Source organism: Gambusia affinis, linkage group LG02 (genome assembly GCF_019740435.1).
Source record: "Gambusia affinis linkage group LG02, SWU_Gaff_1.0, whole genome shotgun sequence".
In the NCBI taxonomy this organism is placed as follows: Eukaryota; Metazoa; Chordata; class Actinopteri; order Cyprinodontiformes; family Poeciliidae; genus Gambusia; species Gambusia affinis.
Window position 1 is genome coordinate 21,563,817 of NC_057869.1, and position 23,049 is coordinate 21,586,865.

Consider the following 23,049-nt stretch of genomic DNA (forward strand, 5'->3'; position numbering starts at 1 on the left):
TTATCACAGCATCTCAATCAGATTTGGAGCTATTCAGAGGTGAACCAGCTGGTGTGTTTTACATTATTTTTCAACTACATAATATTAGGATTGATAATGCTTTCACATTGGGTCACTGGAGATCCAAAGATTCAGCTTGTAAGTCTTTCTAGATTGATAGATTTCATTGAGGTTTTTTTTTTTTTTTTTCCTGTCTGTCTTTACATTTCCTTGCATTGGTAAATTGGCCTACTCCATTGTGTAGAAATATTGTGATTGGGAGGATAAGGGGGTCACTCCACATGCTGGGTGGTAACAAGTCCTGGATGTGGCTGGTAAAATTTACCAACAAAAACAAAAGATGATAATTAAAATTGGTTGATGATTTATTGAACCAGTGTTTCCCCCAGTGTATTATTAGCCTGGCACCCGTCATGCTCTGCTAGCCCCTCCCCCCAAGCTAAGCTTTGCTTGTTTATGTTTTTAAAAAAGTAATAATTTAAAAAGAAAGTCGCTTAATTATTTTTCTTTTTTTAAGCCAGGTTGCAAGCATCTCACCACAGACCTTTGTAGTGCTACAAAACATTGACAATGTGTTACTTACTTAATTATTGCTTTCAATTCTTAAATTTAGAGTTTTAAAATTTAAGAATTTTAAAACTGGTGTAATTAGGTCAGTAAGTAGGACTTAGGAAACTATTACAGTGAAAATGTGCTTAACCTAAAAACGTATTTGTTCTGAACCACAATTGAGGGAGTGTGTGTGTGTGTAGGCGTGTGCTTTGTTTGAATTTGTTCTAAAATCTTGAAGATGCGACAATTGTGATTTTTTTTTTTAATATTGATTACTAAGCATATTAAATAAAAGCATTTATTAGGTCTGTTTACTTACAAGGAAAAAGAAAAACAGCTGGATACAATTTGTTAACTGAATACAATACATCAGGTCAAGGTCATAAACTAGAGAAATAACCACTGTATACTCATTTTATGCAACATACAACACTGTGAGCACCAATTATCATTTGTGTGCATGTTAAAAACAAATTCACACATTTGTTCCCAAGCGTGTAATGCAGGCTCGGGGGAATAAACACATCACGACGTGTGATTTCTTTAAATCATGCGATATCCAGGGTAAGTCTGTAATGATCTGACATCTCAAGCGAGAGAAAGGATTCTTTAGTCAAGGTTTGAAGGATCTTGATGATGACTTTCTTACTTCATCATAAATGTCTTGCACAATGTCTGTCATCATTTCTATTTCTATCACACTCAAAGACATAGTTTTGGTTTTTTGGCCTGTTTTTTTCTTTTCTTTGCCTTTGTTGTTTCTAATGAAAGCATAAGTATAAGCTTGCCTTTAACTGTAAAAAAGAAATAAGAAGATGAAAGCAAAAAAATAATAGAAGGGGCTTGATTTGTGCCCTAAGCAGGGAGTAATAAATGCAGTGATAGAGGATTATTCCAGTGTAGACAGCATTTTTAAGAACAAAGGAATTTAAATACTATGGATAAGGATTTGTTAAAGATGCCTACAATATTTTCTTTAGATAGCATGTGCATCTTTACTTTTCAGTCATTTGTAAAACACATGAAGTATTATTTTCATAATTTTGAGCTTGCCAGTGTGAGCACAAACACAGAACAAATAGGCAAATTAATGTGATCAATCTAACTGTTGTCTTCCTTACATACTTCTAAACATCCATATATGTTAAAGTAAAGAAAGGAAGACATGAAATACAATAGCCCAATATACTCCAAGAGTTACCGCTTCAATCAGCTATTCTATCAAGTACAGGCACAGTCTAACAGTACTCTTAGATGTGTGCGTTTATGTTTTATTATGTATTACAATTACCCATATTAGAACTTCAGAACCATCCAGCCAATAAAACTGCCATTTAAACTTTTATTTCTTTTTTAAACTTGTTAAGTGCCCCCAGACAACGAAATGAAACTCGGCTGTGCATCAGGGTCTACAGAGTTGGGACACCGCGCAGACAGACAAGCTTTGTATTGAGGCAGAGCCGATAGGTCTGGCAAGTGTGTCCTGTTTGGCATTTAAAACACCTCTGCTCACTCCTGTGTCGTGGGAGAAGTGACGGACCTGACAGGCTCAGTCTCTTGGGAGCCACTGGGCCTCTTTCCAATCTCCGTGGGTCAGTGCGGGGGTGAGACGCCAGCGAGGAGCTCCTGGCTAGAAAGACTAATTATCATGGCTGCCTCGCATTTAGCTGTACAGTGTTCGGCGTGAGGTGGCGTACACCTCCTGGTCACGCTGTCAGATACCTCACAGGACTAGCTCTAATTGTGGAGATTGTAAAGCTATGGGTGCTTAGGTTTAGGCTGCCAAAGGTTTCTCTGGCGTTTCTAAATAAATGGGTGAACAAACAAACGTTAAATGTACCTTCCCCAGTTTAATGCTGATATTGTTTTCATGTATGTTGCCCTTTTAAGTTTATATGGAATACTTTGATTGGCAAATCATGGAGCAGGCATGTTACTAAATGCACACACGCTAACACACACTGTATTGCCTCTGACCGTACTCATAATAATTTAATATATGCCTGAAGGCAGAGTTTGAGGCAGTGGACAAATATAAATATTAATTAACACACCAGGGACTGAGGCATTGCGCAGAAAGCTTCTCTGCCTATTGGCTGCTGCTGTATTAAAGGAAACTCTGGTCAGATTTTTAATGTGGTTTAGAATATGCATTAGAACTTCAAACATTAAGTTCTGAAGTTAACATCTTCTCATTGATATTGAAGGTTTAAGTAGCAACACAGTTAAAGTTGCAGTGAGTGCATAATAAAATTCTGCTCAATGAAGTTCCACTGTCTTTTGATAAAGTTTTTTTGACATAACAAATAACTTATTAAAGTTAATTTTGAAAGTTTCAAAACTTTTTTTTTCTAAATAAAGAAAAACATGTATTTTTACTTCAAGACTTTTTACCAATTTATGCTATTTTTCACACAAGAGTATCATAAGATTTCAGTATTCAAGTACTGAGTGCCAATGATGTATCCTGGGTGACAAGTCTAAGTACTCTTTGGAGCCGCTCACTCCCACATTGCCTGACTTCATCATATATCACAGAGAGCCGGCAAGTGGGCAGGAAAAAAAAGGGCTACGTCCTGACTTTGACCATTTTAGCCTACATGAAGAATACTGCTCCAAAATGCCATATTACTGAGCATAAATTATAATTTTAGATAGCTTTTAGTAGCATTTCTAACTAATAAAAAAGTAATAATCTATAGATTAAAAATAAAAAGAGTACTGATTTCCTATTTTTTTTATTTGATGATGCACAGAAATGACCAAGTTTATTTTCCAAATACCTCGAAAGTTTGGTTATCTGTCTCACTTCTATGCACGCATGAATGCAGCAACAACATACACTAAGCACCGACTTAACCACGGTACTCAGGGGGATCAACTTTCAATCCCATATTACAACACGGCATGTCAGTGGAAAAGCTCAAGCGCAAATTACAGGAGTTTTCCTCGTGACTGAACCAGCCCTGGACAGGTGTAAAGGCATACATGTTCAACTCAGCTCCTCTCTACGAGAATTACGAAATCAGCCACACACAATGCGCTCTCTCATCTCAGGCAAGGAGAGAACTGAGGTGCTAAAGCAGAGGGAAGACAGATGGGTAGGAGTTGTGCCTGCCAGCTGCTTATACTGGTTTGCTCTCTACTATCAAAGTTTGGCACAAAAATGCATGGATTTTTTTCTCCTTGCTATTTCTTTCAAGATTATCTCATACCACAAAAGTTATGACTACAGGTTGGCACATGTTGTTTGTAGGTGTAATTTCTCTGTTTAGCCCCTGAGCGCCATAATATCTATGAAGAAGAAGCAATTAATTTAGAGATCTTTGATCCAAAAATAGTATAGATTTTTAAGAGGGCAGGCAGTAGCTTTATGGACAAGAAATCCCAAGAGAACAGGGAACAATAGTTTGGAATGTGGTGTAGTTTGAATGCCAAAATGAAGACTATTGTGCACCCAGTGATAGCTACTTCCTTGTTGCAGAAGGCTATATCTATTCCGAAGCCAGTTACTGACATGATTAATGATAGGCCGGCATCGGTACCAAGCCACTGGTGCTGGCAAATGAGAAGGAGACTACTCACTTGGTTAGCTTTAGGAGACTAATAACTAGCAGTAGAGGCTGGTCACCCACAGGATGGTCTACATCCTGTGCTCTTGATTACCACAGATAGGTTTGCATTAGCGTATGATTTGCTGGTGTTAGCCTTGAAAAGTTTAACAATTAGCCGGGGCTAGTCTACCTACAACTCCTACTTTCTTCTTGAAAAGAAAACTTTATCAGGAATACAATATTTGTAAGTGACATCCATTGCATGGAGATGTTCTTTTGACAGAGTTTGCTCTATAATTTAGTTAGACACTGAGTAGAAACATACTGGATAATACAGAGGTGAATATGGCTCCTGAGTGAAACTTCCTATTCAGCAGATGGCTAAAAGGCAATTCCAATTAATTTATCTCTACCTTGAACATATTTAATTAGTTGAACTTTGGTGACATTGGTGGTGAAAAGGAATATAACATAGTTTATAATGTTAAAGAAAACATACACTGATGAGGCTAGGCTTGCCTTTTTAGAATACAAATCAGAAAAAATATATATTTTTCCATCACAAGGATAAAGAACACAATTTGAAAATTGTATAGTCGTGACTAAAAAGAAGAAATAGCTGCAAAATCTAATTTAAAAAAAATAATTTTGAAACACAAGGTATGTCTTGTTCACATAGTTTATAATGAAAATTAAACAACTCGCTTCTGTTTCCTCTTCAGAATTTCAGATGGACATGCTGACTTGTTTTTTAAGTTAAAAGTTTGAGTTTAGCCCCTGAAGGATTGCCCTCTGTCACTTGTAGTGTAAATTCTTTATCGGAGTCACACTGTCTACCATGCAAAATTGCAGCTTGTAATGGCAGATAGATTAAAAGGAATCACTCTCACCTAGTGGCAAATTCCACACCAGTAAGCAACAAATGCCTTGCCAAGCTCTCAGTGACATTTCCAGGGATTAGCTCATAATGTTAAAGCTGAGGCAGGACCCAGTAGGAGGGACAGCAGCTAAGATAGCAACATTGTGCAATTCCCTCACACACACACACACACGCACGCATGCTCACCCGCCCACGCACACATGCACACAATCTTTGTAACGGTCATATTTCATAAAAAAAAAAAATAAATAAGTAAAATAATATACATCGTTTCAAATAAAAGTAGATTGTTAGAAACAGCCCCATGCTTTTTTCAGTTGTGCAGTGAACAGAGAAAAAACAGGCTTATCCAGATGTAGAGATGAACAGATGTGAATGTCAAAATATTGATTTTTTTATTTATTTTTTTTCTCTGAGGAACATTGTCACAGGCAGGGAAATTCTGTGTACAAACTTTATTTTTATGCCATAAGTGACAAATCCAAACTTTGTTTTGGAGCTTGTCTGTTGGATATGCTGTGTTTAGCAGCATATCCAAGGTCAAGAACTGGGAACTTCCTGGTGCAATCGGTTATTACAGCTTTTGAGTTTAATGTTGTCCCCTTTAGTCAAAATGTAGCTTGAATAAGTCAGGACTCCTCTTGTCTTTTGACAGTCTAGTTTCAAAGGCGAGACAAAGAAGGAATATAAAGAAATAATATAAAGAAATGCCTCTAGAGTTTTCAGTGCCAGATCAAGGGTGGAACAAAAACAAACAAAAAACTGCAATTTAACAGCTGCTGATGGTCAAATGGTCTGAGGGGTGATGCATGGAAAACAGTAAGGTGTGGATGACATGCAGAGAGAGGGACCTATATGACAAATTTTGAGGCTCTTTTCCAAAATGCTGCGTCTCAAAGTGTAGGCGTAAGAGCCATGGCATCAGCTGAGTCAAAATACTGTCAATCAACTGTCAGTCTGGTCGGATTGAGTGATGATGACTGACAGCCAAATGCTCGGCTTGGGAGCTGCACACTCTTACTCTGCACCTCTAATGTTTAGGAGCTCAGTGGAATCCTGTAATTAAAGGCTGTCATAGCTTGATCCGATGCAAAGCAAAACTTGATCTTGACATTTATGGAGCTGCGTGTATAGATGTCTGAGCCCCAGCTTAACTCAGGGGAATTGTATAATATGACTATGTATTATTCAGTTGCAGACCACCATCTGTATTTGTATGAATGCGTCCCTCAAGCCTTGTCTTTACTCTTTTCACCACTAAGTAGGAAGTAATTAAGCCAATGGTCCTCAAAAAGCTTTAATAAATTTAAATGAACAGCCCTTCCCTTAAATGACTAACAAATACCACCAAACTGTCCACTTTTGGATAATGTTTTGAGAAAGCCCTCCTGGAGGAGCAGATCGTGAGCAATCTTTTCTCACCTGAAACTTGCTTTATTTTGTCAGTGACCTTTTCCCTTCTATCACTTGCAGGATCAGTATGCATTCTCCTCTCAGAGTGATTACTTCTCACCCTGTCAGCTCACCTTGACTTCGCCTGTCATCCCTCCATCTATTTTCAACGTGATATTTTCTTTCTCGCCTCTTATTAGTTGTGCCCATCTGAGGTCTCTGTTGAGTACTCAAATCTATGTCTCCTTTCCTTCACTCACCCAGACTGTCTTTCACATACACACACACACACCCACACACACCAATGCATGCATCCCTTCACATGCCATATACAGGTAAAATGCTGGCAGTTTAAAAAAATAAAAAAAACAGATTTGAATCTCTTTGCTATTTGTGGTCTACAATCCAATCTCCCTAAAATGCTTTTACATTCAGCAAATAATTATGGTTGCTTTCAGAGGTCATCAACATGAGGGATTTACAGACAAAAAGGTAGTGCACTTTAATCTTAGTGATAACAGCAGTACAGCAGAAAAAGCCTAATTATGTTACTTATAGTAACCCAGCAGTTTCACTTGAAAGGTGGAGTGAAGAAAGAATCCTATTGGTATCTCCAAGTCAATCTAACCTGTAGATTTTTTAATATTTAAAAAATAAATAAGACGCCACAATGAAGATAAAAGGTTACAGGGAAAGAAACTGCAACCCTCTATCTTTCTAGACTAGGATTGTGCTAAGGTTTTACAAGGTTATTTTTATTTATTAAAAATTCTGTTTAATAAATAAAAGTAACACTTACTTATCTCTTTTAAAAATCAGTGTGTTATGCTGTAAAAGTATAGATAGCATGAAAGTTGATCTCTTAGTCACCTGTGTAATCAATTTAAACACATGGGTACTGTGCACTCGTGGTATTTTACAGCCTTAAATCACACATCAATCCATACATACTATTGTACTGCATCAAGATGTAGTGGAGGAAAGTATGCAGGTAACATATATACAATGTTTGACCACTCAGCAAATTAACTTTCTATAGTTAAAAATGTGCAGTAAAAATGTTTCATGTCTTATCTATCTGTACCTCATCAACACAAACATTTAAAATAAGACAAGATAACATAAAAGTGCATTTCTTGCAATCAGTGGATTTTTTTAGTTTTTTTCCTGTTTCAGATTCTTATTGATTAAAAATATAAAGCAACCCCGTTATTAAACCAAAAGGTAAATAGCTAGTACTTGTATAGTGTTTTATCACGTCCATAGGACACCAAACCACTTTACACTACATTCAGTCATTCATTCAATCACACACACATTCACATGCTGATGGTGGCAAGCGGATAGTAACCAGTCGGTTAGTAACCTGGGGAAGTTTGAAAGAAGCAAGGCTGCCATGCACCGGCACGACAATCTATACAAGAGTCTACCTTATATTATTGGATCTGATAATATTATTACTAACTAGCACAATGCTATTAATAACAGCTGCAGTGTATTGAAAAAAGTCTCCATTAAAGGTTAAAACGTAAGAAAGCTTTTCACATTTTCTTAAATAACATCCAGATACATCACACATATAAAGCATATTTATTGCTTCATGTGAAGCATAGTTCATTTGCTTCTTCATATGAAGCATGCATGTGTTTGGCAAGAAGGGTGCAGTGTGGTGTTCTGTATCCTTTTATTTTAGTGTCACTATTTCACTTTCTTTTTATTTTCTTTCCAGCTTACACTCACCTGACCATTTATGAGTGTAGGTCTGATATTCTATATTCAATCAATGAGGGCCACCCAAGAGGTCAAATAATTACAGGTTGATTAAATGGTAAAATGTAGAACATTCCTCTGCCACGTCAGCCACTGTAACAATTCAGCAAGTTGAGGTGACTGAACTTTAACAGTTCTGACAAGTCGTCTTAGCAACTTAAGCTCAAGTAATGCCACCATTGAGTTACTGCAATGATCAAAAGACGTCCAAAAGATCTCAGAGGCAGTAGATAACATCGGATTGATAGAAAGGTGATGCCGGAGCAATATTTACGTACCTAACGTTGTCATGATGTGGTATTAGAATGTCATTTAACCATGCTATTGATTTATTATTATAAAACATGTTATGGTTAATCCCAATTTCAAACTCCAAGTAACACACATTTTCCATTCTGCTTAACAAATGCAAATCATTTTATTAGTACAATGGGTTTTTTTAATTGAATAACTATTTTTTGGTGTAAGCATATATTTTCATTTTAGATGACGTAGAACGAGTGTTACAACATATATTTATAAGAAAGGAGTGAAAATTAGGCATCTAAAAAGGTGAGTAGATACACAGTTATGGATTCATGAACATGTATAACATGCCCTGAAGTTTCTGTCTTGTTAAAATAATTCTTATCCTTATTTTTGTCTTTGTTTGCAGATACACAGTTTTACTGAGATCTATAAAAATCTCAATCCCTTGATTGTTTTTTTCTGTGCATCTAAAAAGGCAGCTGCTCAAGGATTGTTTTCTCTGGTATGAAATTGCTCTCTCTCTTACCACATGATTATGGGTTTCCATAACAACCAAGACAGAAATCACAGAAATATCAGGGTAAATAGGACTTGATAAGGGAATATTAGTCCAACATCTCAACCATTTGAAATAATTCGGAACTAAAGTACAAGCAAATAAATTTAATTGTGCCAGAGTAACAATAATGAACAGTTTACTGTTAGAATGCTGCAAGTTTTAAGCTCAGTACAAGTGTCAAGCTTGCACAATCCATTAAGCAACAACAGCAAACATGTTGCCCTCTATGACTTGAAGTCCTTGTCAACCTGTCACAATTGGAAATGTCAGAATTGTTGACCCTTAATTGTTGATCTGCCTTCAGCTATACAGTGTCCTTTTTAATACTTTGAAGGCAGCAGTGAGATGTTTCGTTCCACCATGTTGTGTCAAAATTATATTGAGGGGCTGTGAGTTATTGCACAGGACACATGGTAGAGTAAACAAATAAGTTAGTGCCAGTCCCTTCTTGGTATGTGTTAGAATGGCTTTAGCTCAAAGGATAAAACCACAGTGACACATCAGTTGGATGATTAAGTATATTTTTTCCAACAAAAATATTATTTTTAATTTGATGTGTTGATAGAAAAGTATCTGTAACACAGTAGTCACAAATCTGTGTAACTTGGATCCTTTTTGAATGGAAACAGAACATTGTAGGTTTCTGTTGTCATGCATACATTTTAAACAACACACAACAACTCATCCTTTTTTGAAAAAGGAACAAACAACACAGTTAATTCCATTCACAAAGCTGGCAGACTTAGAAGTCTTCACATTTTACCAACCAATTTCAACAGTAAGAGAAAAAAAAAAGGGTATGATTTACATGTTAGACCTGTATTCTCATGCACCTGGGAAACATAAAAATTTGTAATTCAATCTTTTATTTACCTGAGGCCTTCCAAACATCTGCTGGTGTTCTCAGTGTCAGACTCTGAATTCCAAATTGGCAAATTTCTGCAATTAACCACAAGGCAACACCTCACTTCGTAGTCAATTTTTTTTCTTTCCGAACTAAACACCATATGCTACTCTGAGAAATTCACCCTTCAAACACACCAACAGTCACGCACACTGACACATTAACCTGCCTGCCTTTGCACTCTCACACTCGCGCGCATATAGGATAAGATCCCGACTGTGAAAGGATTCATCAATGTGACAGTGCCACGTCAACACGTTTTCAGTTTGTCAGAAGTCTCTTTCTCAGCACTTGTTCCTAACTTCTCCATGGTTTCCTCTGGTGTATTACTCCGAGTCCCCGCTCAAGGCACACGTTGGGGGATTAGTCCCTATCACAGCACTCACCACCCCCAGATCAGTTCGCCAGGGTTAAGGTGTAGCTTTCTCTGAAGATACTGTTTTCATTGTGAGAAGTCTCATGGTGACATAGTAAAGGAGACCAGTCAGAGGGGAACGTTAATGCTCTGATAACCTATTTAAGTTGCTGCCTTAGTATAAATACTCGCTCTCTTTCCCTCTCTTTTTCTCCTTGTCTTTCTTTTCAAGTGTTAAGGCCAGCAGTTTTATGTGAACATTTGACTCCGCAAAAATTCCCAACATTATTTGTCGTTTTAAATGCACTGTGGACTGATTTTACCCTAAAAGTATTAGCAAATCTTAAAAGGATGAGTGATACGTGTATTTCATTTAAATTAAAACGCAATTAAAAATACTTTGTTGATCCCAAGGGGAAATTAAATGTTGTTGTAGTGCATGGTTTACAAATTTCTTCAGAGTGGCTCTGAATGATGATGGCTGTGGGCAGCAAGGCTCTCTTGTAGAAATCAGTATTACAGCAGATCTCGGAAACCTCTGACTAAAAATACTTTGTTGTTGCGTGGCAGTCTTGTAAAAGGTTCGCTCAGTGTCTGCAATGTTCTTCACTTTCTACAAAATACATCTTTACACAATCATCTCCACCGGTTCAAAAACAGAGCCGGCCTTCTTTATCAGCTTGTTGAGATTTTTATTTTTTATTTTTTGGCCCCTGGCTCTGATGCTGCTACTTCGACCAGGAATGGCAGAATAGATTACACTCCCCACAGTAGACTTATAGAATATATCCCACATCTTACTGCAGTGAACAATATAGGATTCCTAAGAAGTAAAGTCTGCTCTGTCCTTCATTGGTGCTTCTAAAGTCCACCCCGTTGTCCATATGAACACTGTATTCTCTTCCAAAACCTCCATTTTGTCTCCCATGATGGAAATAGTGTTTGGCTTATTTCTCTTTCTTCTGGTATCTACAGCCATCTCCTTTGTTTTCTTTATATTCCAGATAAGACATTTTCCTTTTGTCCACACCATGACACAAAATGGTCTGCCAGCTCTCTAAAATGTCAATCCATCTCTGATACACCTGACCACTGCAAAAATAATGAGTATTTATACAGATGACAGCAAAGACAAAGAAGGTGGTTGTTCACAAAATGCTGCATCCAACCATATTTGTAGTAAGTTGAGTGGAAGGAAAAAGTGTGCCTCCCCGCAAAAATCTAATTAATTCAAGTGTTTAGCGAAGCTTCGAAGAGTGAACTGAATATGGAGTCAGAACATTGCGTACTTGTATAGATATAACCAGGCACAGAACTGATTGATTGCAATGCACTTTTCTTCTTCAAAGAATTCCAAGAAACAAAGGGGTTAAGATATAACACAAAGTTACTGTAATTGGCTCTGTTTTCAAATAGCGGATAAAAAATGTTCATTCCCAGCAGTGAGATCGGAGTGTTCTCACATTTTTCTCCTACCAATTGTGACTAATCATTGGCTGAGGAGATGCTCTTCATTAGCCCACCCGTCTGCTCACCCTGGATGTTGGCACCGGCTGCAGCAATAATGACTGAGGCTACTCTCAGACAATGTTTACTAGCTGACAGCAGCACCCAGCGTTCTCGGTATGCTCCAGCAAGCATTTCTATTTAGCTCACTTCTGAAGCTCCTGCCTAATTTCTCTTTGGAGACAGAAATCCTTTAAACCCCATTGTATCCTGGGGCAACATATTTACTGAGGGCTGGCTTTCCAATACCTGAGAGAGATTAACACTGCTCCCTGATTTATGAATCCATGCCACCCACCCACAGGCTTGGTCAGGGGCCCCAGCGACTCTACCCAGCTACTTCCTCTTCACACAGCGGGATTTAGGTATCAGAGAGAACACACAACCGCACATCCACTTCCTTAAGCACAGCAAAACTGGGCTTAATGAGATTTGGAACTGTGAATATTTATATATCATCACTCTGAATTTCCCCTTTTAAACCAAAACACAGAACTTGGATTGTTAGAAAGTAAATCTTACTTTTAACTAATCTTTTGCATTAATACTTTCTTCATAATGAAGCCTCTGCATTTAAGAAATACCATTCTGGTATAACTGATACTGTAATCAAAAGAGGCACTGGTTTTACAGTAGCAGGAAGAAGCTACTGTCAACTGATCTGTGGCTGCCATCTAATGTTTTTGCACACCATCAACTGAAAGTCATCACAGGCTGTCTGCGACTGAGGTGGTTGGATGGTAGCCAGACTGAGTGGTAGTCTGGTGGAAGTCTTGTTTATCCTGGATAGTCGATTGCTGGGCATCTGTACCACAGGAACAACAAAGCTGTTGGCAAGTGCTTCAGAATAGTTGCCTGTTATGTTTATTAAAATGAGAGAGATTCTAAATAGCCATAATTTCTGCAATAAAGAATTCATTATGTGCATAGTGTACATATTTATTTGAAAATATGTGCATCATTAAAACCAGACAGTTAGAGGGCTTATATTATCTTTGCAATATATGACTTATGGTGGCTAGCAATACCCATATGCTGAGGCCTTATGGTGTTTAAAGATGCTATATATAGATTGTTTCCACAGCATCACAGCCTGTAGTGTGAAAGATTTCTTTGTGTGAGTCCTGTATTTTACTCGGGACCTTTTCTTTTTCATTCTATGATACTGCATAAACATGTTTTGTTCAAGTGTCTTCTAAGTAAAATCTGTACTTTGTCTGCAAATTGACAGTAGGATACAGCATGTAAAATGTGTAATGACCTTCCTTCCCCTAATTAGCTGTAGAGTAATGCCAGATTGCATTTCATTTGCAGTATTCTACCATTATTCTTTGCTTATGGTAAGCTATTAGTGTAAGGCAAACAAGATATTTTGACATATTGTGAGATACATGGAATCACAGAGTTTTCTTAATGGCTATAGAATATTACAAAATAATGAGCGTCGCACTGACACACAAATTAAAAAGTAAAGCGAGCCAGAAAGTGTGCAACTCCAGCATTAGAAGCGAGATAGCATCAAGTCTGTCTAACTCATGTTTAAATGTTTAATCTCTAGCAAAAGCCTTACTCTTTTCTCCACCTCACTGATACTTAGTGGTGGGTGAACATTTAGTTTTAACTTTATTTGCTACAGGGATCAGGATGACTGCTCTGGGCTTTGTTTTACCATCACATCATGGCAATAGCTTCCGTGTGTGGATTACTTCAACTTCCAGTGCCTCTGTGACACTTAAGTGCATTCTTCCACTTCAGCAGCTCATCAAGAGTGCTGGAGTCTTTTTTATTGTTCAACCCAAGTCAAGGTTTATCAACTCTCTGCTTATTTTCCAAGAACTGAACACATACAGCACAAAAGCAAAAATCCAAATTGTGCCCAAGAGTAATGCACACACCACAGCGCATATTATAAGCCCACTCACAAGGCTGTGCTGAAGTCTTTCTATTCTCTGTTCAAAAAAGTGGTTTTTTTTCTTAATTTCATTTCATCTCATTGTGCATCAAATGAATAAAAATAAATTCAGTGTTTATAAGGGGTTTTCATATAAAATAGTCATACCATTTTCTCACATAACATCTTAGTAATTAGGATAAATTCAAATAGAATATTTAGTTGCATTTTGATAAAAATCATTTTGTGAAGATGTAAAATAGACAAACGATTAGAAAAGTTCTGTGGGTGAAGAACCATTTCCAGTTTGTAGGGATGCAGCAATGTCTTACAATGATCCCAAACTAGGGTTGCTGTAAATAAATATTTTAGTAATCGAGTAATCTAGTGATCATTCCTAGGATTAATCAGGTAATCTGAAAAAAAAAAAGATAAAATAAAACATTGGTAAACATAACAGCAGTATTACTATCGCATATCAATATCAGTCCAATTTTTCACATTTGAGCTTCCCTAACAATAATTTTTCTGTAGACTAGAAAATTAACTCGTAACAATAATAGCTCACTTTCTAAGTTAACCTGAAGAAAAGTTATACAAAAATCTGAAACTATATTCAGTGTAATAATAAAGAGGCAGGCTCACAAATAGCCTGCCCATTTGTGAGCAGGCTATTATAAAAAAAAATGTCTGTACTCCAGTTTTTCGTTTATGTATTCATCTACAGTCAGTTTAATAGATGAACTCTCACCTTGCCCAGCCATTTATAGCGTTTGTGTTTATGTTAGTGACGGGATCTGGCACCTGCATTCGTCACACACAAACACACATCTCCCAGGTACATAATGTCACGATGCGCTTTGCCACCCACTTGTTGAAATCGGGATGATATAAAATTTACTTTTCAGTATTTTGATGAAAGCTACGCATCTAAAGCACAGCCGCCCGCAGTGTTCAGTTTATCCGCTCACCTGTAAAAACGACAAAAAACCAGACATTATCATGAATCAGTAAAATCCTCCCAGGCCGATCTTGAAAATTGGACAATATGCTGCTAACACTTAGATTTCGTCAACAACTCAGGTGGAAGTGAGAGCGCAAATAAAGACCCGGCCGGAACACGGTGCGCTAAATAATAAAACATAATATAATGAGGCTTCAAGGCAGATCAATTTTACTCGAGGAATTTTAATAATTGAGGTACTCGAATCACTCGAGGAATTGTTTCAGCCCTATCCCAAACACACCTCAAAACCCGTTCTGGAAAGCATAAAGCACGCTAACATTACGCTTTTAACTGAGCTCACCAAAACCCCCATATCAACTGTATAGAAGATTTGGGGACTACACGTCATTACACATGTATAATATATTGCAAAAAACTGCAAAAGCATTGCTTGTTGCTCTGTGGCTGCGATAAAAATTTAAAAGGGATTACTGACTTTAACAGATAGACACACAGAAAGACAGCTGGAAAAGTACATTTTTTTATGTCAACCCTTTGCTAAATTGGTGTTAAACATGTTTTCTTTCATTTCTGACAGCCTCTTTAATTTCATTATTTCTATGCCAATTGGTTTGCTGTGATATATTTATGACTAACACCTTAATAAATCAAAATAAGCAACAACAAAAATAAAAAACACACATCTAATGCTTATAAGAATAGAAATCAGTCACTTAATGTTGAGTCTCCACAAATACATCAGCATCAAATGTTAAATTTCACTGCCTTTAGATTTTCAAGGCAGAGTTTTCATTAGACAGCTGTTATAAATAAAATTCTAATTATGCAACTAAATTAAAATAGTCAGAAACAAACATTCAATTGCTTTACTTTCTGTTTTTGCATAAATTGATTCTGCAAAAGACTTTCTAACCTTACAGTTGTCTTTCTCATTCATCAAATTATTCATCTAAGCCTTTTGTTCAATAACTCCTGTTTAAGATCATTTCACATCCCTACATACTGTATATTTACACTCTCCTTTCATGAATTATTTCAGCTTTTCTTCAACCTCCTCAGAATCCTTTGGAGGTTATGAGGAGTGGTCATTTATTTGTTTTATTATGACTTCATTATGCAGCAACTGCAGAGAATTACTTCACTCTGTAATTGCAAAGGGACACCCAGTGGTCCTTGAAGACATTCAGCATCTGATGACATAGTAACCTCTCCTTTTGTGGCTTATTTCATTTGTTTTATTAGAACAAGCTAATAAAGATAGAAACTTCAATTTCAAGTTGATACTTTGCATTTGTTAGGGTGGAAAATGAAAACCACATTCAAATAAGAACGCAAAAGTTATGCTTGTCCTATGAAAGCACCTTAGAAAAAAAAAAAAGATTAATGTCTTCTTACAGAACATCATGAATACAAATTATAGATAACCAGTTTGCATCAAATTCCTTAATATGTGAGGGCCAACAACCACAATACAAAAACAAACAAACTTTGTATTCCAAGTAACTGAACTTTAGCTGCACAGCATGGGGAATGCAGTGTTAAGGCTGGTGAGCTGTTATTTCCCTGGAGAGTGCTGAGTTTATTTCCTCAACTTCAACAGATTGGCATCTTAGTGACTCCTCACGCAGCACAGTGGGCCACAGTGGGAGGAATGGTGAAACAGAGGGTGTGGAGATGCAAGTCCTGCAATGCACCAAAGTTTTTGGGAAAATCCCCCAGTGCATCTTGTATAGTTCACCAACAACTTACTTGGAGCATACATCAGCTCAGATATATGCAATCAAGCAGGAACACTTCATAACAGTTATAATTTAAAAAAAAAAAATCAGCCTGTTATTTCAGCTGTTTAATTAATGTTTAAGTAAAATTAATAAAAAACAAATTCTATGTAGAAAATAAAAACAAAGGAGAATAAATATCCGTGCACACACAGATGGTGAAACGCAAGAACATATCACAGCCATTCACATATATTAATGGTCGAAAGCAGGACGACACAAAGTCAAAAACTGAAAGATGTGACTGATAAAAATAATGTGTTGAAATAAGAATTTTACCATGAAGAGAAATCTGCTAAAGAATCACACTGATGTCACTTCACTTTCTTCACTTCATTAACTGGAGTTTGTCCTACATTTTGGGACTGGAAACTTCACACTGAAGTGAAAAAGCTGAAATCCTTTGTAAAGGGGGTAAAGATCCTCTTTTTGATTGGCATCAAATTAAACTAGATAGGTACAACTGGTTGCTATTGAATTAAGTTTTAAAATCACACTAGAATCATTTAAAGATTTAAACAGATGCAGAAAAGCTTCTTAATGCTAATATGTTTTTACAAGTAGAATGTGGTTCTGACATGTGTTAAAAATACTTTGATTAGGAAAAAATAGAACAAATATATGACACAGATATGTGAATAATATAACATGCATCTAAGGTCATACAGGGTGGGCAGTGTAGTCATGGTAGCAAAAGATCAGAGGTAAATGTAGCATTCTGGCTTCCTGCAGTTAAGTTAGTAAGGACAATTACAGTAGCAATAACTTAGGATACCACAAGGGCTTATATCAAGACTTGACAATGAGCGATGAAGGGAACATTAATAATGTTGTCAGGACATTTGAGCGGGGGCAGTCATACATGTATAAGCCAGAACAATGGGAAGACAAACTGCCTGCTGACTGAGCTGCTGATACACACTGTGTAAAAAAAAACAGAGGATGTGAAATTGCGAGTCAGTGCAATTTTGGTTATTATATGAGAATGGATGATTTCTAAGTGTTAAGCAGAAAAAAAAATAAAATCTAATTTTCTGTTTTGTCTTTTGTTTTGATGAGCCATATTCCAATATTCATTGATCATTTGTATTTTGTGATGCATGCTAACTTAAACAAATTGCATACGATGCCGATGGCTGTCGCATCAGTGGATTCATACAAATCTAATAGATCTGAAAACCTGATTACTTGCATCTTCCAACAATATGCTAAACAAAAAACATTCTATGTTTTAACTTAGAACATTATAAAAAGTAATGCTACTTTCAGTAGTCTACCTATTGTAGCCTTCCAGCTGTTGCTGGCTATTTTGTAAAGCTTTCACTCACATGAATACTGTTCAATCTCTAAACCTTCTGCATGTGGCATCGGTTTTGATCCTTGTGAATAGGGTGAGAATATTTGCTGTCCAAGGTTTGTTACCGGTGAAATAAAACTGAATGTAAGCCATCTACTAGGTAGCATAGCCATCAGCCAGTTGGAGTGTTTATCACCTAAAAACTACAGCACTACTATTTCCGGTAGATTTCACTCCAGGGCAACTGAACTATTCATTCCTCTCTACTCAATGTTTTGTTTTGAGGTTAACACAATGGATTATTTATACCTGCAAGTGTGTACAAACATGGATATCTTTATAACATTGATTTATAGTGCATCTATAAATCAGATTCCTTTTAGGTAAAACAGGAGTCAGTAATGGAAGCAAGTAATGCTTTGTCATTACTTGTGAAAGATACTGCTGAGTAAAATGTGCTACTAAAAGTGACAATTGTGAATATGCACAATAATGAGATCAAATCCACTTTTAAAAGAAAATTTGAATTGTAGTTGAAAGATATAGACTCTTCACTGGCTAATATATTCAATATATTAATTACAAATCAATCTTTGTTTCTGTCATCACTGTGGTGATGGAGTTTATCTAACATTTTGGTAGTTTATGTAGAATAATATGTACCAAGTTGCTTGAAATTTATTATTTTTACTTTATGAAAAAATAAATAAATAAACTAAACTGCATATCAATATGTGTCCTTGGTTTTTACTTTAAAAAGTAAGAATATCAAAGTTATGCCGATGAACATAATGTCTCTTTTTCTGTCACTTTTTTGTAACCTTATTTCCACATTATTTCAGTTATATCACTGTCAATCTTTCTGTGTTCACAAATATAAACGCACAATAACAAAAAGTTAAAATCAGCATCTTGACTGCCGTGTCTCTATTTACAATCCATCTGTCTGCCATGTCACTCACTCTTCTGTTCAACAAATATTTCTATCGCTTTGTTTCTTTGCATGTTTTTAGTTTGGTTAGAATTTCTGGATTTATTCAAGACAAAAAAAGAGAGATAATCACTTATAGGAGCTGAGAGAGTCAGTGAACCCTAACTCTCTCAGCTCCTACATTGTAAGCGTGGGTAATTCACATGAAAGCTGCAACCTACGTACGTCTCATTGCTTTCCTGTATAACATAATATAATTAGAAAGTTCTGTGTATTTTCCACTGAAAGAAGGCTAAGCACTAGAGGTTATTCAATTAGTTTTATCCACTTTATCAATGTATAATCTGATCTATTAACAATGTAGCTTGTAAATCGCAGACAATATGCCTATACCGACTCTTGTTTTATGAACAAGAGATACTTTCAAATAATAAAGAATGTTTACATGGCCTAAAGGTTAATGTTGATTTCTATGTATAAATAAACTTGTTACAAATACATTTATCTAAAGCCAACTTTAACATAATCATCTTAAAACTAATCACTTTTTTCCAATGTGCAGAACAGACTCGTGACCTTAAGTTCCATAATAGTTTTTATAATTCAAGCCATTTTTTCATTTCATTCCTACTTGTATTTTTTGTGTCAAAAAGCTGTACTATTACTTTAAAAGCCTAAAAAATGAATGCCCACCCACCCATCGGTCTGCATCAAAAATAATTTACTATGTATGAATATTTTCAGTACTGTGGGAACAAACTTTTTTTAACTTATCTCATAAATGTCAAATATGCTTCATATATCATTTCCTTGACAACAGATAAAGTTAAATTATACCTTTAGCACAAGAGAGAATATGTGGCTTATTAAGTCTGACAGACAGTAACTGAAAACTAGTTAACCAGGGACAACTGAGTTCATATATTTGAGAGTAGCACAGCAGGTAACACATCCCTCATTGACAAGACATAAAATCATTATCCTGCCAAGAATCAGGTCAGTGATCAAAGACCATTGCTGTCACTGTTAACAGTTTGCCAACAGGCAAACAACAGTAACAAACAAAATCCTTTTCACGAACAGAGATGATGGTAACCTGAAATAAATACACCCTTTTTCCATGGTGAAGCCTCTGACTTGCACAACACTTTGAGGATTTATTCTGCTCTTCTTCATGTCTGCCTAAATTAAGTGGTCTACAGATTACAGTAATCAAGCACTTTTTAATGTGCTACACATTTGTGTAAGAAGAACCTCGTATCACTCATTTTACTCCTCTCTCCATCTCTACTCATCACAAACAACTGTTATTTTGCACATTTGTTTATTCTTGGTGTGGTCAAAGGTCTCGTTCAGATCATGGGCCAGGACAGTTCTTTGTATTAGAATCTTCTATCTTTGTGTGGTGAATAGACTGCCTATCTCGTCTGTTGAGGGCTAGAATGCTTTTAAGCTCATCATGATCTAAATTTTATTTTATTTTTTTTATCTAAACGGACTGGATGGCTGGTCCACATGTAGCTCTGTAAGCAAAGTGAGCCACTGGGTCTGAACTTTACTCACTGAATGCTCCTGCCAACTGTGACCGCAGCTGCTACGTTGGAGCCAATATGATCTCACACAAACTCAGTTTATGCACAGCATTTGTTTTTATGTACTGCTGGCTGCTTCAACCTCAGCAGGCATGCTGGCATCGACCTTCGGGTGATGGGTTTGGTCTTTGTGCACGCCTCACCTCTTAATGATAAAATGAGAAAACTGGGTCGGAGATGTACATTCCCACCAGAAATAGTGGGAAGTTAACATCTTCAGCTGAGTACCAAGATTTCCAACTGGGAAATCATCTCTAAATAAATCAAATGAGTTTCACAAATAGGTGAGGAGCCTTTGGGAGGCCCAGGTTTGCTCCTGGGAGGAATGAACAAGTCTGGATGATTAACTGAGAAATGAATGACCTGCTCATGTATCCACTAGAAACCTACTTGTGCAATGAAATGACTCTAAATTAAATGAGATTTGGTGTGTTCAGTCCTTTATAGAGACAGATGTTGTTTTTATGACAATTTATTATCTCTTTTCAGGAAGGAAAATGTGATACAGTTCTATTTTCCCAACCTGAACTTCCAAACAAATATTCAGAATTCACTGTGTTGAATACAATGACTGAGCACTTTGGAGAAAATAGGCAGTAGTACATCTCACACAATGTCTACAAAATTGGAATAAAGCAAAGAAATTAAGCAACCGTGTAAAGATGTGTGAAACTGTTCTTGATGTTACCTGAGGAGAATTTCCAGAAGAATGGCAGAGAAAGAAAAAATAAAAATAAAAATCTGAAGCAATCAATAACGTACTGAAGGGAAGAGATGTTACGACTTACCAGAGTTAGGATCGGAGTTGCCATCAGCTTCAGTCCTCTTATCTGGGGAGGCCTGCTCGTAGAAGTCGTCCTGCGCCTGCACCAGAGGGAGAGGTTGTGTGAGGAGAGAGCCACTGCCTACAGGCTCGTGGTCCCCCAGACCGCTGTCACTGCAGCTCTCCTGAGAGCCATCCGGCAGGTGAAACGTGACGCGCCGCTGTGACTAGAACCAAGAGCACAAAACAGAGCCTCTGATGTTAGTGCTCTGCTCTGCCCCTTCATGTTTTTTTTTTTTTCTTTACATTGAGCCAAACATGCTCATGCTTGCTGCATTACACAATGAGTCCTGATTGGGATAGCAGTGTGTGAATAATTTTGAACAAATAATGCAAACTACTAAGGTTGCAAACCGACTTTTTGAATTAAAAGGTCTACTTTGACCTGTTCTGGTAATCCATGGGGAAGGGAGTTCAGGCATTGCAAATATAGTCACGTTTCACTGCACACCGACAACCCATAACAGCATGCGAATTCATACCATGCACTGTAACAAAAATTAATCAGGATGAAAAATAAAAAGTTACATCTCTTTCATAAGTACGTGGTGTAATGAATGTGTGGCATAAATAATGATGGTTATTAAATCCTCCTCCCTTGCTGGGTGATACAATCATGTTTCAAATCAGCAGCAGGAACATTAACAACCTGACTATTTAGTTTGTCCTGTCAATTTGTTTAGATAATGGTAAAGTCAAAGTAGGTCTTGAAGTCAGCAAAACGTTTCCCCAGTGGGTTGTTATTTTGGGATTCTGTACTCTGAAAGATCAAAGAAATTTTGGATTACACAAGTGCCATTTGGACATGTCTTATAATCTATTTTCTAACATGGCAATGTTTAGCATCATTCTATTTAAGAGTGAACATTAAGAGTCAATATTTGACAATATTCCTGCTTGAGAATACGACTGTTGGGGTGTGTGCATGTGTGTGTGGGTGGGTTAACAAGAGCAGCTTTATTGCAAATTTGGTCATAATAAAATGCAGTAACAGCAAGAACTGAAAGTAAAATGTGAACAAACTGATTAATAAACTAGCTGTAGCCACAATGTAAATGTCATGTCATGGTGCAAATAATGTATCTATGGTGACGTTACATTTGAACATTCAGTCATGTTATTTATTATTCTGAGGCTGTAAATTTTGTTTCGATAGTGACCAGTGAACTTGGAAATATGTCAAGAAAAAAAAAGAACCCCCCCCTCCAAATAAAGAAAAATAACAGAAAAAAATAATACGCCGATCATCCTCTAAAAGCCTTCCTGATTGAATTTTCTATTGTAAATTCCGAGTGTCTTTTTCTCGTGCTCTAATGACATTTTCCTCAGGCTTTTTCATAAGTCCAGACAGAAGCCTTCAGCTAACCTTTTGTGAGCATAGAGAGGTCCCTGCCACATCCTTGGCGATGACAGACAGAGGAGGGTTTTATAGTAATTATTGGCAAAAGCAAAGGTCACCCAATCTGCAGTCTAATGCAAATCATCTCATTATATATTTTAGAACTGCTCTGAGCGCATGCAACATTCAATTAAACAAAAAGGTAGTATAAAGGAAAGGAAAAAGGATGTTGAAAAAGATGGCTCAATACTTTATTTGTAGAAAAATGGTGGTGAGAACTGAGATAGATAGATAGATAGATAGATAGATAGATAGATAGATAGATAGATAGATAGATAGATAGATAGATAGATAGATAGATAGATAGATAGATAGATAGATAGATAGATAGATAGATAGATAGATAGATAGATAGATAGATAGATAGATAGATAGATAGATAGATAGATAGATAGATAGATAGATAGATAGATAGATAGATAGATAGATAGATAGATAGATAGATAGATAGATAGATAGATAGATAGATAGATAGATAGATAGAGATAGATAGATAGAGATAGATAGAGATAGATAGAGATAGAGATAGAGATAGAGATAGAGATAGATAGATAGATAGATAGATAGATAGATAGATAGATAGATAGATAGATAGATAGATAGATAGATAGATAGATAGATAGATAGATAGATAGATAGATAGAGTTTAA

At 36.6% G+C, this 23,049-nt stretch overlaps 1 protein-coding gene across 4 annotated transcripts in view; it reads right to left on the bottom strand.

The window, feature by feature from the left end:
* The window catches only part of LOC122846452 (protocadherin-9), a 185,208-nt gene that overhangs the window by 23,611 nt on the left and 138,548 nt on the right, over nt 1-23,049 (bottom strand). For 2 of the 4 annotated variants that reach the window (XM_044143445.1, XM_044143438.1), the window contains one exon: nt 20,966-21,167. In XM_044143445.1, the coding sequence (XP_043999380.1) occupies nt 20,966-21,167 (202 nt within the window). Of the gene's footprint in view, nt 1-20,776; nt 20,866-20,965; nt 21,168-23,049 lie in introns of those variants that run through there. The other 2 variants (XM_044143459.1, XM_044143451.1) reach the window with 2 other exon arrangements.